This window comes from Salvelinus namaycush, chromosome 21 (assembly GCF_016432855.1).
Source record: "Salvelinus namaycush isolate Seneca chromosome 21, SaNama_1.0, whole genome shotgun sequence".
Taxonomy (NCBI): Eukaryota; Metazoa; Chordata; class Actinopteri; order Salmoniformes; family Salmonidae; genus Salvelinus; species Salvelinus namaycush.
In genome coordinates this window covers 43,966,319-43,982,941 of record NC_052327.1, presented here as the reverse complement: position 1 = coordinate 43,982,941, position 16,623 = coordinate 43,966,319, and the positions used below count along the sequence as shown (strand labels likewise).

Here is a 16,623-nt window from a genome sequence, read left to right as displayed (position 1 = left end):
TAGTTTCTAATTGTATTTCATACATATCCAATGCCGGCTGAGCTGCCATATGGACAGGCAGCATGGTAATGTCTCCCAAATAGCCTCATTTCCTTCTCCAACATGTTGAAACCAATGGCTTTGATGAGGAGTGCCCTGTTCCACACACTGTGAGTGGCAATTGGGAGAAGTGGGATTTTGTTGCTAAGCTATGAACTCCCAAAACAAACAAGATCATTGAGTGGGAGAGACAACAACAAAAGCATTTCTGTCATCCAATCACAAAGAGCAGAAAGGCTTTTGGAACTTTTCTTTCTCCATCTCTCTTGCTCTCTCCTTCTCGCTACTCTTTGCTTGTACAGGTTAAGAACCTCTGTAGAATACCTGGTCAGTGTGTCAGCCCTATTTGCATGAGTGCCCGTGTTTATTTGTTTGTTTGAGTGAGTTTAGGTATGCTTTTGTGCATGAGTATTCAAGTGTGTGTGTGTTTGTGCGCACGCGTGTGTGTATATTCAAGTTTGTGTGTATATATGAGCGTATGTATATGTGTCTACTCAAGTGTGTGTGTGTGCGTGCGCGCGCGCAGTGGCGCCTTGAAATAAATATCTCTCCCCCACATCTTATTAAACAAAATGTTTAACTATGATGCTGAGGCAGAGAATTCTTTCTCAGACACTTGGTGTGGTTTTGGGTCAGATTCTCATAGAGTCAAGCCATTGTGTGCATGCAAGGCTGTCTGGTGAGAGACACAGGCCACCTGGGTATTATGTGGAAACAAATAGTATAATGACCCATGCATAAGCAGGCAGTAGATATAAACAAGCACTCTTAACATTTAACATCTGCTTGCGGTGAACTCCTGCCTAATGACTTTAATACTTGCTACCATTACTGACTATTACCGTGCACTTCCGATTTACTGACTGGGATACCCGGATAGACAGACCGCATAGACAGACAAACGGATGGACTGACAGACAGAGGGACAAACAGAAACACTTACCTCACTGTCCTGTGTGATCTGCACCTCTTCCCCCTGTGGCACCTGGGCAATGTGGAGATGTCCCTGAGGGATCTGATAATGGAGAGAGAACAAGATGAAAGAAAGAAAGACACAGACACAGACACAGACACAGACAGACAGACAGACAGACAGACAGACAGACAGACAGACAGACAGACAGACAGACAGACAGACAGACAGACAGACAGAGCTCACAATATGAGGTGTGTGTGTGTGTGTGTGTACTATAATGTGCACTACTCTTCTGGCACCGTTAACACATACAGTTAGTGAGTCCACTTTCCCCCCTCCACCATCAGCCACTAGTCTGAACCTCGCTGCTGTCACTGCCTGCCAGATCATATGCTTTACATTTCCTCAACTGCATTAGCAGCACTCGTACATTTTAAGCTCGGCTGCACCAACTAATACTCTAGAACAGTGTTTACCAATTATCGTCCGACCTTGAGTACCCCCAACAGCACACATTTTTGTTGTAGCCCTGTACAACACACCAGATTCAACTTGTCAACTAATCATCAAGCCCTTGATGAGTTGAATCAGGCAACAACAAAAATGTGTGCTATTGAGGGTATTCGAGGACTGGAGTCCAATACTACTTTAAATCTTTCAAAAAATACTTTGAACATTTGCTCTAGAGTGCCTGGAGTGTAAGATAGGTGGAGTTTGCCGTTTTAGGACTATTACATTTGTCCATTAAGCCAGACAAGCTCAATTAAAAACAGATTGAGTATTTACATTAGTTCAAATAGTATTTGAACCCAGGTCTACTCCCTGATACCACTTCCTCTCCTCCCTCTTCCTCTTTAATAACATCATCTTTGAATAAAAGCAGAGTAGGAGTTTACCAGGAAGATCAATCAAAAAGTCTGATATTTTGTAATGTTGCATTTTCATTGGATTTTGACTCAAAACTAAACTGGACATTTCATTTGAAACACAAATAATGATTGTTAACTTATTTATTTTTTGGTCCACAAGGGTGGAATTCCAGCCTTAGCCTGTATTTTTATGCATTACTACACTCGCCATTTTTGAGAAACCGGTTCCAGACTTTTGAGAAAGCGTTTTAGTATATACGGCTCACGGACCTGATAGAGATAATATTAACAACACTTTCCGCAACGCTCTCTGCCTCTATACCACGTATAAACATATACGACAGAGTCAACCTGCTAGCCTGGTTTCACATCTGTTTGTGCTCTTGCCAACTATTTTGCTGTCATTGTCAAGCCAAACAGTCTGACTGGCCTCACAGCAATCTTCAAATAGCTTATAAACATAATTTTGGCATGAGTTGGCATGATAGCACAAACAGACTGGCATTCAGGCTAACAAGCTGCTGCTTCCCTCAGTAACACAGTCCAGCCCAGTAGAAGAGGTGAGATATCGGAGTAATACAGTATTTGCTCCTTAGTTGGGCTTCAACACATTTGAATGGCATACATAACATTTACTTGTAGGTCCTTTCCCTCATTAACACTGAAAAGGTCAAAGCACATTTCTTGATTCTAAGTAATAGTGTGGACATTGGAATAGAGCCACAGTGTGACTCAATGAAGGTGCACAGGGAACAGAAAGTGATCAGACACAGGTTACTTCCTGTTGGCCCACCCACCCATAGTGATGTGGTGGGCCTGAGTGTGACCTCTGACCCCTACAGCTGTATAAGGTTGTTCAATCGAATCCCTGAGCATGATGGAACTCTGCTTCATTGACACACTGTCTTCCTGTGGAGCGGTGGACAGTCTCAGTGTAGTAGGGTGAGGTGATCTACCCACACAACACAGATAAGAGACTCACTCTGGGACTCTCAGATGACTAAGGAACTGGAGGAGGGTTGTGTGTGTGTGTGTGTGTGTGTGTGTGTGTGTGTGTGTGTGTGTGTGTGTGTGTGTGTGTGTGTGTGTGTGTGTGTGTGGAGAGGAGAGAGTGATAGAACGAGAACAAGACAGAAGGCAGAGAGATAGGGAGTGCAAAAGAGGAGAGGGAAAAAAGAGGATAAGAGAAAGGAGTGACAGATAGAAATGAAAGAGCGGGATCATGAGAGGAGAAAGAGAGAAAAAGACCCGAGAGAGAAATAGGTCTGGTGAGAGACTGAGAGGAAAGTGAAAGAGGATGAGAGAGGTTAACAGAGAAATCGGGCAGTAGGGCAGGAATAAGAGATGGAAGGAGAGAGGGGACAGAGGGTGGAGACAGTGACACTCACCACTTGCACCTGTCCGTCCTCTCCTATGCGGTGGATCTGGACCTGCTGGACAGCCTGGTTGGCCAGGGTGTAGTGTAGAGTCTGCTGGGCTGCCTCCACCACAGCGCCACCCTCTGGGGAGGAGGGGCATGAGCACAGGGCAGATGAGTTAACAACAGTAAGGTGTGGTAGAAGTTGCCCAGCTTAGTCACAGATCTAGGATCAGAAAATTGATAGACTCCCCCAGATCCATTAGTTGGAGGGAGGAGGGGGGTTAGCACACATCTGGAGGCTGAAAGAAGAGCCCCGTTCACCTCTGAAGGAACACTTGGCAACGGCCCATGGCCTGGTTTCCCAATAGCGAAGGAACTTAGGCTTACGAGTGTTTTAACGATGTATCTTTCGTGCAATGGCTGAAGATGTAACATGTGTTTTCCAAAACACCACGCAGAAAGAAAGTTTGCTAAGTGCCTTGTTGAGGCATGTGTCGATAATGATAGGTTCGAAAGAAAGGCAGCGCTGCTCTCCGATCAGCGCATTAGAATTATTCCACAATACTGATGACGGATCAGCTCCTAGAGAGATATTATCACTTATGGCAGCAAATATTGATGCAGCTTTTTCTGATGCTTACCCAATAATATTGCACTATAATCAAGATTTGGCACACCTGTTAGCTACACGTCATCAAATATATTGAGGCAACAAAATACAGACAGTAGCCAAATAAAACTAAATTGAACGGACATGAAATTGATATCAATATCATTGAAATATATAGGCTCATGTAGCCTATACTTCTGGTAGGCTATTTATCTTTTAATGCAGTATTCTTGGTTTTCATTTCACGCATCTTTTTATCCTTCACTTGTTTGTAACAACTGCAAAGACATTGGTAACTTTGTATTTGTAGTCAACTTCGTTTTGAAGTTATCGGCAGTCACAGAGAGACAGATAAACATCTTGATTCTATGTTTAGTAGAGATCTGGGGGAAATGCATCTAAACATGCACTTAACTGCTCTACGAGTGGTCTAAGGCAGTCAATGATTAACACGCATTCAATTGCAACTTTAGTGACAATGGTTTTGGGAAACGATGAACTTAGCCTTAAGAGGCTTTTGGAAAACTGAGCCCAGGCCATCTGCTGGATGATGCGGTGTGTTTACACTGTATCAAACATGTCAAAATTACACAAGGACTCTCAAGCTAGCAATCCAAAACAGACACACACATATGAATGAGCCGTCAAACATAAACTCCCTGCCTCAGTCTAAACACCAACAACTATCACACACCATAACGTCCCCCATCGCCCCACCACAGCTTCATCTATTATCTCACTGTGTGTGTGTGTGTGTGTGTGTGTGTTTACACTGGTGCATGCGTGTGTGCCTGCTCGCTATGAGAATATGGGTTTTTTGTTGCTAGCTTGATCACACCACACTGAGAAGTGACAAAGTAGGCCTAAAGAATTCACTCAAAATAATCATATCATGATAGACAAAACATATGTAGCACAGATATCTGCTTGGTGCAGCTCATATCATAGACATGTGTTGTGTTTACTGCCAGTGAGAGGTCTTTCTCCAATCCTACAGCATAAACATGTCCCAAATGGCACCCTTTACCTTATATATAGGTAACTGCCAAAATAATGGACACGCATGAGTAAATGAGGGATACAAAGTATATTGAAAGCAGGTGCTTCCACACAGATCTGGTTCCTGAGTTAATTAAGCAATTAACATCTCATCATGCTTAGGGTCATATATAAAAATGCTGGGCAGGTCATTATTTGTGGCGATTTTTTGTCTACTATGACTATGCCCCCATAGGATGACAATGGCCCCATCCACAGGGCACGAGTGTTCACTGAATTGTTTGATAAGCATGAAAACGATGTAAACCATATGGCCGTCTCAGTCACCAGATCTCAACCCAATTGAACACTTATAGTAGATTCTGGAGCGGCGCCTGAGACAGCGGTTTCCACCACCATCAACAAAACACCAAAAAATAGATTTTCTTGTGGAACAATGGTGTCGCATCCCTCCAATTAGGTTCCAGACACTTGTAGAATCTATGCCAAGTTGCATTGAAGCTGTTCTGGATCGTGGTGGCCCAACGCTCTATTGAGACACTTTATGTTGGAGTTTCCTTTATTATGTCAGTTACCTATAGTGCACTACATTTGACCAGAGAGAGCCCCATGGGCCCTGGTCAAAAGTAGTACACCATATAGGGAATAGGTTGCCATTTGGGATACAGTCCAAGTATTGCAGTATATAAATCCTCCACAGCCCAGTCATTGGCAGTGAGGCGAGAGCCAGGTGGCTCGTGGAGACTGTACTTTGTGTTAGCCCTTTCTCCCCGTTCATTAATAAATAACTGTTTAAAAACAGGCCCAGCCACCTCTTTCCAGCCCATTAGTCTAACTTCGAAGCAGTTGTATTAAGAGGAGTATGAGAGAACTTGCTCTGGAGTGTGTGTGTGTTTACTTTATAGTGGTGTGTGTGCTCTGGTGGGGTGTGTGTTTCACTTGTTGTCCCACTCTCTCCGGTCAGGGTTGAGAGGTGATGGATCTCAGGGAGGGGAGGACAGGAGGCGTTGTTGTGTTGTGGAGATTATAACCATCTGCTACACTCTGCATTACTCACTGGATTCCTTACATACACATAAGTGAAAAGATGTGTGAGTGCGCACGCACACACACACACGCTTGCTATTTCTAGGAATTACCTGAGCTTCCCGGTGCGTTGGCGCTACGTCTGGAGAAGCTCTTGACCGCCAGACTCTGGCCACGCTGCTTGCGTCTCCACGCAGTGCGACACTTGGAGTCGATGCTCTGCTTGATACGGTACCAATCTGACTCAGTGATGCCAAACTTATAGAACAGGTGACCTGAGGAAAACAATGACAGAGGGCACATGAGTTCAGGGTCATGTAATTTAACAATCTTAAGAACCATTGCAATCTTAAACTTAAGCTAAATCACCATGACAAGGTAGAATAAGTCACATTCATTGCTTATGATGGACAGCAGTTCATACCAAGTCTGTGTGTGGAGTGTGAACAGTGCAACCTTGTCCCACTATCAATGCAACTCTGCCGGAGCTGTCAAAATGTCAGAAGCACATTAACTCTAGATAGATTTTGAATTTTAGGACCAGTTTAGGTTAAAAAAAATAAAAAAATGATTTGCTAAAATATTTAAATTTGACTTTTACTTCTATAGCACAGAGAAACAGAATGAATAATACATTCATGAAATGGCAAAAAATACAGTAAAAAAATAAATCATAAGAAACAAGGGTCTGTTCTATATCTAGGATATTTTTAAAAGCTCAGGAAATACTGTATATACATACATATATTCACACACACAGACACTTGAAGTCGGAAGTTAACATACACTTAGGTTGGAGTCATTAAAACTCGTTTTTCAACCACTCCTCAAATTTCTTGTTAACAAACTATAGTTTGCAAGCCTCCCCCTTTTTCCTCCAAACATAACGATGGCCAAACAGTTCTATTTTTGTTTCATCAGACCAGAGAACATTTCTCCAAAAAGTACAATCTTTGTCCCCATGTGCAGTTGCAAACCGTAGTCTGGCTTTTTTATGGAGGTTTTGGAGCAGTGGCTTCTTCCTTGCTGAGCGGCCTTTCAGGTTATGTCGATATAGGACTCGTTTTACTGTGGATATAGATACCTTTGTACCTGATTCCTCCAGCATCTTCACAAGGTCCTTTGCTGTTGTTCTGGGATTGATTTGCACTTTTCGCACCAAGGTACGTTCATCTCTAGGAGACAGAACACGTCTACTTTCTGAGCAGTATGATGGCTGCATGGTCCCATGGTGTTTATACTTGCGTACTATTGTTTGTACAGATGAACGTGGTACCTTCAGGCATTTGGAAATTGCTCCCAAGGATGAACCAGACTTGTGGAGGTGTACTATGTTTTTTCTGAGGTCTTGGCTGATTTCTTTAGATTTTCCCATGATGTCAAGCAAACTGAGTTTGAAGGTAGGCCTTGAAATAGATCTCCAATTGACTCAAATGATGTCAATTAGCCTATCAGAAGCTTCTAAAGCCATGACATAATTTTCTGGAATTTTCCAAGCTGTTTAAAAGGTACAGTCAACTTAGTGTATGTAAACTTCTGACCCACTGGAATTGTGATACAGTGAATTATAAGTGAAATAATCTGTCTGTAAACAATTGTTGGAAAAATTAGTTGTGTTATGCACAAAGTAGATGTCCTAACCGACTTGCTAAAACTATAGTTGTTAACAAGAAATTTGTGGAGTGGTTTAAAAACGAGTTGTAATGACTCCAACATAAGCGTATGTAAACTTCCGACTTCAACTGTATACACACACACACACACACACACACACACACACACACACACACACACACACACACACACACACACACACACACACACACACACAATTCAAATGCAATGCGAGCCGTTTCATGGATCTGAAGGTACAAACTTCGCCTACCCGGCAGACCCGGAGAGCAAATCAAGTGCACCTATAGGCCTACCGCTGGCCAATCAGATAGCTCAGATCAGTGTCTGCAGCTTCCACCAGCCCACAGCGAAGTTGATAGTCGTCTCTATTGTGTGAGATTTCAAAACATGACTAGAGCGAGACTATCAACGAATTCAGCAAATGGCTGTATTTATGAGTGAGATCATGTTTAAGATTTTATTCAGCACTGTCAACACTTTATTCAACATTTACAAGCCATAAAACGCCCTCTCCCTATCCACTCACTCCACAAAGTGTATCGATAGACTTGCGTGGTTAAGTACAGTGAAATGCCTTTCTTGCGAGCTCTAAACCCAAGAGTGCAGTAATCAATAACAATGTAATACTAGAAATAACAACGAGAAAGTAAGTAAGCATACTATATACATGGTCAGTCAGCTCTATATTTACAACGTGCATGGATACTGGAGTGATAGAGGTGGATATGTATAGGGGTAAGGTGACTAGGCATCAGGATATATGATAAATGGAGTTGCAGCAGTGTATATGATGATTGTATGTTAGTGGGTTGGCTGTGCATGTGTGTAAAATCAGTATAAATATACGTGCATATTATGTATGTGTGAGCAAATTATGAATTGAGTGTTTGTATGTTGGAGTGTAGGGCCCTGTGAGAGTGCATAGAGGGTCAAGTCAGATGTTGTGTCTTTCTAACAACGAGGAGTATTTCCCGTTCTCTGGTCACATGTATAACAACATGACTTGGTGCAGCGGTTCTCATTCTCAAAAAAAAAATGAAAATGACTTCAATTTATGCCTCAAGTAATGCAATAAACGATCGATGACCAGTGTGATCATATACCTCACGTTTTGAAATATAATCTGCCAATTTCTGTCTGTAGCATCCGAACAGTTTGAACTACACACTAATATGACCCCTCTGTGGAAAGGTGAGAGTCTCACAAACACGTACATGTCAGTTGTTTAGCTCTAACATATAATATATAGTTAAAAAAATCATTTTAAAATGGTCTGAGAAGAACAACATTGGCAGGGCAATTTAAGAATAGCCAATATTGAGCCTATAGCCAACTACACAAACCTCATTGTTACAGGCCCGTTTTTAAGAAGTTAATGTTACATAGGCTTACGTTTTTTAAGTAATGTTTTAAAAACAAATCTGAGTGGTAGACCTCGGCCTTCATTTTGACTCAGAAAATAATCTTGGCTCAGAAACGGTTTGTGACCAATCCACTAAGGCATGAGGAAACAGGTACACACACACACACACAAACATACACACCTGAATTACATAGACACACAAAACAAGACACCTGCATCACACAAGGCAAGTAGACCCACACACACACAGCACCTGCAATCAGCAGACAGTAATACATGTGGGGTGACAGAGTCCATTTCCTGTGCACCACACACACACACACACACACACGGGACTACTCCCAATAAAAACTCCTTCAGCCACGTCCACCCTCCCTCCTGTCCGCTGGCTCCCTTCCCCTCCACTGGATTCCCTCCCGTCTCCACTCCATCCCCTCCCCCCTCCGCCGTCTCCCCTACCTCCCCTCTGCTGTCTCCCCTCCCCTTCCTCCCTTCCGCTGTCTCCCCTCCCTCCCCTCCGTTGGCTCCCCTGTCTGCCCTCCCTTTCCCTGTCTCCCCTCCGCTGGCTCCCCTCCCATCTGCTGTCTCCCTCCGCTGGGAACCTAAAGGCTAAAGGGTGAAGTGATTGAGCCCTGCCTATGATACATCTATGGGGATAGATTGGTCAGATGCTCAATGGCAGGGGTTGAGATGGTCAGCTGGTCAATGGAAGGGAATTTGATGGTCAGTTAGTTGGTTTTCTGTCAGTTGGTTAACCCATAGAGTCAATGTCCACGCCCCCGTAGATATCTTATTAGCATAATAAAAAAAGCTCCATAAAAATCTGTCAGTTTAAGCTAGAGAACTTTTTTTTGCATTGGATGCGTCTCAACCCACCTCATCCGCCGATGTCGCACTTCCGCATCTGCGGTGAAAGAGCGGTGTTTGTCAGACCATGAGATATCCCGAAAATCGGTCTTCTCAAAATAATTGTCTGTAACATCTGAATGGTTTGGCCTACAAAACTATTATGACCCCTCTATGGAAAGAAAGACTCCCACGAACACGATGGTGTTCTCAGTTTTGTTCTTCGACCCCCACAAGTGTCTTGGGACCAGTCTGACGGAAGATCCGATCTGCTAACTTCTGTACGTAGCGTTCAAACAATTTGAACTAAACACTAATTTGACTCCTCTGTGGGAAGGTGAGACTCTCATGAACACGTTTAGCTCTAGGATGACCCATAGGCCTCACAAAACTCGTCTGAAGGTCCCCCGGTACCAGTTTTAAAAAATGTCTGGAAGTATATATGGAGACCGTTTAGTACTAAGAATAAGGGATTACAGTGCATTCGGAAAGTATTCAGACCCCTTGACTTTTTCCACATTTTGTTACATTATAGCCTTATTCTAAAACAGATTTTTTAAATAATTTTTTTTATCCTCCATCTACACACAATACCCCATAATGACAAAGCAAAAACTTTTTTTTTTTTTTTTTTTTTTTTTTTTTTAAATGTTTGCAAATTTATTTTAAAAAACTTCTACAAAAAAAACTGAAATATAACATTTACATAAGTATTCAGACCCTTTACTCATTACTTTGCACCTTTGGCAGTGATTACAGCCCTAAGTCTTCTTGGGTATGACACTACAAACATGGCAAACCTGTATTTGGGGAGATTCTCCCATTCTTCTCTGCAGATCCTCTCAAGCTCTGCCAGGTTGATTGGGGAGCGTCGCTGCACAACTATTTTCAGGTCTCTCCAAAGATGTTTGATTTGGTTCAATCCGGGCTCTTGGCTGGGTCACTCAAGGACATTCAGAGACTTGTCCCGAAGCCACTCCTGCGTTGTCTTGGCTGTATGCTTAGGGACGTTGTCCAGTTGGAAGGTGAACCTTCGCTCCAGTCTGAGGTCCTGAGTGCTCTGGAGCAGGTTTTCATCAAGGCTCTCTCTGCACTTTACCCTGGATCCTGTCTCCCAATCACTCCCGCTGAAAAACATCCCCACAGCATGATGCTGCCACCACCATGCTTCACCATAGGGATGGTGACATGTTTCCTCCAGACATGACGCTTGGCAATCTTGTTTCTCATGGTCTGAAAGTCCTTTAGGTGCCTTTTGGCAAACTCCAATTGGGCTGTCATATACCTTTTACTGAGGAGTGGCTTCCGTCTGGCCACTCTACCACAAAGGCCTGATTTGTGGAGTGCTGCAGAGGTGGGATAACCTTCCAGAAGGACATCCTTCTCCACAGAGGAACTCTGGAGCTCTGCCAGAGTGACCATTAGGTTCTTAGTCAGCTCCCTGACCAAGGCCCTTCCAAGATTGCACAGTTTGGCCAGGCGGCCAGCTCCAGGAACTCTTGTTGGGTCTAAACTTCTTCAATTTAAGAATGGAGGCCACTGTGTTCTTGGGGACCTTCAATGCTGCAGACATTTTTTGGTACCCTTCCCCAGATCTGTGCCTCAACACAATCATGTCTTGGAGGTCTAAGGACAATTCCTTCGACCTCATTGCTTGGTTTTTGCTCTGAAATGCACTGTCAACTGTGGGACCTTACATAGACAGGTGTGTGCCTTTCCAAATCATGTCCAATTAATTGAATTTTGGACGATCAATCGAAACAGGATGCACTTGAGCTCAACCTTGAGTCTCATTGCAAAGAGTCTGAATACTTATGTAAATAAGGTATTTGTTTTTTATTTTTAACAAATTTGCAAAATGTCTAGAAACCTGTTTTAACTGTCATTATGTGGTGTGTAGATTGATGAGGAAAAATAGTATTTAATTTTTTTTACAATAAGGCTGTTATGTAACAAAATGTGGAAAAGGGGAAGGGGTCTGAATACTTTGCAAATGCACTGCAAATACATGTAAAATAGACATATATACACACACGGTACCAGTCAAAAGTTTGGACACCTACTCATTCAAGGGTTTTTCTTGATTTTTACTATTTTCTACATTGTAGAATAATAGTGAAGACATCAACACTATGAAGTTAACATATATGGAATCATGTAGTAACCCCCAAAAAGTATTTAAAAAATCAAAATACACTATATTTGAGATTCTTCAGAGTAGCCAGCCTTTGCCTTGATGACAGCTTTGCACAGTCCTGGCATTCTCTCAACCAGCTTCATGAGCTAATCACCTGGAATGCATTTTGATTAACAGGTGTTAATTTAAATAGTGGAATCTATTTCCTTCTTAATGCGTTTGAGCCAATCAGATGTGTTGTGTCAAGGTAGGGTGGTATACAGAAGATAGCCCTATTTGGTAAAATACCAAATCTATATTATGGCAAGAACAGCTCAAATAAGCAAAGAGAAACAACAGTCCATCATTACTTTAAGACATGAAGGTCAGTCAATACGGAAAATTAAGAACTTGAAAAGTTTCTTCAAGTGCGGTTGTAAAAACCATCAAGCGCTATGATGAAACTAGCTCTTATGAGGACCGCCACAGGAAAGGAAGACCCAGAGTTACCTCTGCTGCAGAGGATAAGTTCATTAGAGTTAACTGCACCTGAGATTGCAGCCCAAATAACTGCTTCACAGAGTTCCAGTGACAGACACAACATCAGCTGTTCAGAGGAGACTGAGGGTGTAGCGGGATTTCTTATAAGGGTCCGGATTAGTGTCTCACTACTTGAAAGTGGGCGGTCTAGCCTTTAGCACGATGTGGATGTTGCCTATAATCCATGGCTTCTGGTTGGGATATGTACGTACGGTCACTGTGGGAACGACGTCGTCGATGCACTTATTGATGAAGCCGATGACCGAGGTGGTATACTCAATGCCATTGGATGAAACCCGGAACATATTCCAGTCTGTGCTAGAAAAAGAGTCCTGTAGCGTAGCATCCGTGTCATCTGACCCCTTCCGTATTGAGCGAGTCACTGGTGGTTCCTGCTTTAGCTTTTGCTTGTAAGCAGGAATCAGGAGGATAGAATTATGGTCAGATATGCCAAATGGGAGGATGAGGGAGAACTTTGTATGCATCTGTGTGTGTGGAGTAAAGGTGGTCCAGAGTTTTTTTCCCCTCTGGTTGCACATGTGACATGCTGGTAGAATTTTGGTAAAACGGATTTAAGTTTGCCTGCATTAAAGTCCCCGGCCACTAGGAGCACCGCTTCTGGATGAGCATTTTCTTATTTGCTTATGGCCTTATACAGCTCGTTGAGTGCGGTCTTAGTGGCAGCATCGGTTTGTGGTGCTAAATAGACGGCTACGAATAATATAGATGAGAACTCTCTTGGTAGATGGTCTACAGCTTATCATAAGGTACTCTACTTCAGGCAAGCAATACCTTGAGACTTCTTTAAAATTAGACATCGCACACCAGCTGTTATTGACAAATAGACACACATCCCCGCCCCTCGTCTTACCAGACGTAGCTTGTCCTGCCGATGCATGGAAAATCCCGCCAGCTCTATAGTATCCGTGTCGTCGTTCAGTCACGACTCGGTGAAACATAAGATATTACAGTTTTTAATGTCCCGTTGGTTAAATAATCTTGATCGTAGATCATCCATTTTATTTTCCAATGATTGCATGTTGGCCAATAGAACAGACGGCAGTGGTGGTTTACTTACGCATAGGATTTCTCGGAAGGCAGCCCGACCTCGGCCCCTTTTTCTCCATCTTTTCTTCACGAGAATGACGGAGACTTCGGCCCGTTCCGAGAAAGCAGTATATCCTTCTCGTCGGACTCATTAAAGAAAAAAATTGAGGTGGGTGATCGCTGTTCTGATGTAGATAAGTTATTTTCGGTCATAAGAGACGGTAGCAGCAACATTATGTACAAAATAAGTAAAAAAATAAGTTACAAACACACAAAAAATACGAAAAATAGCATAGCTGGTTAAGAGCACGTAAAACGACAGCCATCCCCTCCGTGCAAAGCTGTCTACTTTGAAGAATCTCAAATATAAAATATATTTTGATTTGTTTAACACTTTTTTGGTTACTACATAATTCCATATGTGTTATTTGTTATATTTGTATTCTACAATGAGAAAATAGTCAAAAATAAAGCAAAACCATTGAATGAGTAGGTGTGTCCAAACTTTTGACTAGTACATAAATACACATAGTGGGGATAACAAGTATTTGATACACTGACAATTTTGCAGGTTTTCCTACTTACAAAGCATGTAGAGGTCTGTAATTTGTATCATAGGTACACTTCAACTGTGAGAGACAGAATCTAAAACAAAAATCCAGAAAATCACATTGTATGATTTTTAAGTAATTAATTTTCATTTTATTGCATGACATAAGTATTTGATACATCAGAAAAGCAGAACTTAATATTTGGTACAGAAACCTTTGTTTGCAATTACAGAGATCATATGTTTCCTGTAGTTCTTGACCAGGTTTGCACACACTGCAGCAGGGATTTTGGCCCACTCCTCCATACAGACCTTCTCCAGATCCTTCAGGTTTCGGGGCTGTCGCTGGGCAATACGGACTTTCAGCTCCCTCCAAAGATTTTCTATTGGGTTCAGGTCTGGAGACTGGCTAGGCCACTCCAGGACCTTGAGATGCTTCTTACGGAGCCACTCAGTTGCCCTGGCTGTGTATTTCGGGTCGTTGTCATGCTGGAAGACCCAGCTACGACCCATCTTCAATGCTCTTACTGAGGGAAGGAGGTTGTTGCCCAAGATCTCGCGATACATGGCCCCATCCATCCTCCCCTCAATACGGTGCAGTCGTCCTGTCCCCTTTGCAGAAAAGCATCCCCAAAGAATGATGTTTCCACCTCCATGCTTCACGGTTTGGATGGTGTTCTTGGGGTTGTACTCATCCTTCTTCTTCCTCCAAACACGGTGAGTGGAGTTTAGACCAAAAAGCTCTATTTTTGTCTCATCAGACCACATGACCTTCTCCCATTCCTCCTTTGGATCATCCAGATGGTCATTGGCAAACTTCAGACGGGCCTGGACATGCGCTGGCTTGAGCAGGGGGACCTTGCGTGCGCTGCAGGATTTGAATCCATGACGGCGTAGTGTTACTAATGGTTTTCTTTGAGACTGTGGTCCCAGCTCTCTTCAGGTCATTGACCAGGTCCTGCCGTGTAGTTCTGGGCTGATCCCTCACCTTCCTCATGATCATTGATGCCCCACGAGGTGAGATCTTGCATGGAGCCCCAGACCGAGGGTGATTGACCGTCATCTTGAACTTCTTCCATTTTCTAATAATTGCGCCAACAGTTGTTGCCTTCTCACCAAGCTGCTTGCCTATTTTCCTGTAGCCCATCCCAGCCTTGTGCAGGTCTACAATTTTAGCCCTGATGTCCTTACACAGCTCTCTGGTCTTGGCCATTGTGGAGAGGTTGGAGTCTGTTTGATTGAGTGTGTGGACAGGTGTCTTTTATACAGGTAACGAGTTCAAACAGGTGCAGTTAATACAGATAATGAGTGGAGAACAGGAGGGCTTCTTAAAGAAAAACTAACAGGTCTGTGAGAGCCGGAATTCTTACTGGTTGGTAGGTGATCAAATACTTATGTCATGCAATAACATGCAAATTAATTACTTAAATATCATACAATGTGATTTTCTGGATTTTTGTTTTAGATTCCGTCTCTCACAGTTGAAGTGTACCTATGATAAAAATTACAGACCTCTACGTGCTTTGTAAGTAGGAAAACCTGAAAAATCGTCAGTGTATCAAATACTTGTTCTCCCCACTGTACATGCATACATATACACACATTTATACATTACCGCTCAAAAGTTTGGGGTCACTTCGAAATGTCCTTGTTTTCTATGAAAACATACATGAATTGAGTTGTAAAATGAATAGAAAATATAATCAAGACATTGACAAGTTTATAGATAATGATTTTTAATTTAAATAATAATTGTGTCCTTCAAAATGTGCTTTCGTCAAAGAACCCTCCATTTCCAGCAATTACAGCCTTGAAGACCTTTGGCATTCTAGTTGTCAATTTGTTGAGGTAATCTGAAGAGACTTCACCCCATGCTTCCTGAAGCACCTCCCACAAGTTGGATTGGGAGGTGTTCCCACAACAGCTCAATAGGGTTGAGATCCGGTGACTGTGCTGGCCACACCATTAGACAGAATACCAGCTGACTGCTTCTTCCCTAAATAGTTCTTGCATAGTTTGGAGCTGTGCTTTTGGTCACTGTCCTGTTGTAGGAGGAAATAGGCTCCAATTAAGCGCTGTCCACAGGGTATGGCATGGCATTGAAAAATGGAGTGATAAGCCTTCCTTCAAGATCCCTTTTACCCTGTACAAATCTCCCATTTTACAACCACCAAAGCACCCCCAGACCACCACATTGCTTGACAGATGACATCAAGCACTCCTTCAGCAAATGTAAATTTTGTAAATCTCACAAATGTTTTTCTTTGTGATCCGAACACATCAAACTTGATTAGTCTGTCCAAGACACTTTTTTCCAATCTTCAACTTTCCAGTGTCTGTGTTCTTTTGAACATCTTCATCTTTAATTTTTATTGGCCAGTCTGAGATAGGGCTTTTTCTTTGCAACTCTGCCTAGAAGGCCAGCATCCCAGAGTCGCCTCTTCACTGTTTCACGTTGAGACTGGTGTTTTGCGGGTACCATTTAATGAAGCTGCCAATTGAGGACTTGTGAGGCATCGGTTTCTCAAACTAGACACTCTAATATACTTGTTCTCTCGCTGTTCTGTTCTGTGAGTAGTACACAGCGTTGTACGAGATCTTCAGTTTGTTGGCAATTTATCACATGGAATAGCCTTCATTTCTCAGAACAAGAATAGACTGACGAGTTTCAGAAGAAAGTCTGTGTTTCAGGCCATTTTGAGCCTGT

The 16,623-nt window shown here is 42.7% G+C and overlaps 1 protein-coding gene across 2 annotated transcripts in view; it reads right to left on the bottom strand.

Annotated features, from left to right (window-relative positions):
- The window catches only part of LOC120066401 (protein BANP-like), an 88,273-nt gene that overhangs the window by 52,862 nt on the left and 18,788 nt on the right, over positions 1 to 16,623 (bottom strand). For both annotated transcript variants that reach the window (XM_039017746.1, XM_039017747.1), the window contains exons 8-10: positions 5,933 to 6,094; positions 3,213 to 3,325; positions 983 to 1,054 (exon numbers count right to left, since the gene is read on the bottom strand). In XM_039017746.1, coding sequence (XP_038873674.1) covers positions 983 to 1,054; positions 3,213 to 3,325; positions 5,933 to 6,094 — 347 coding nt within the window. The remainder of the gene's footprint in view (positions 1 to 982; positions 1,055 to 3,212; positions 3,326 to 5,932; positions 6,095 to 16,623) is intronic.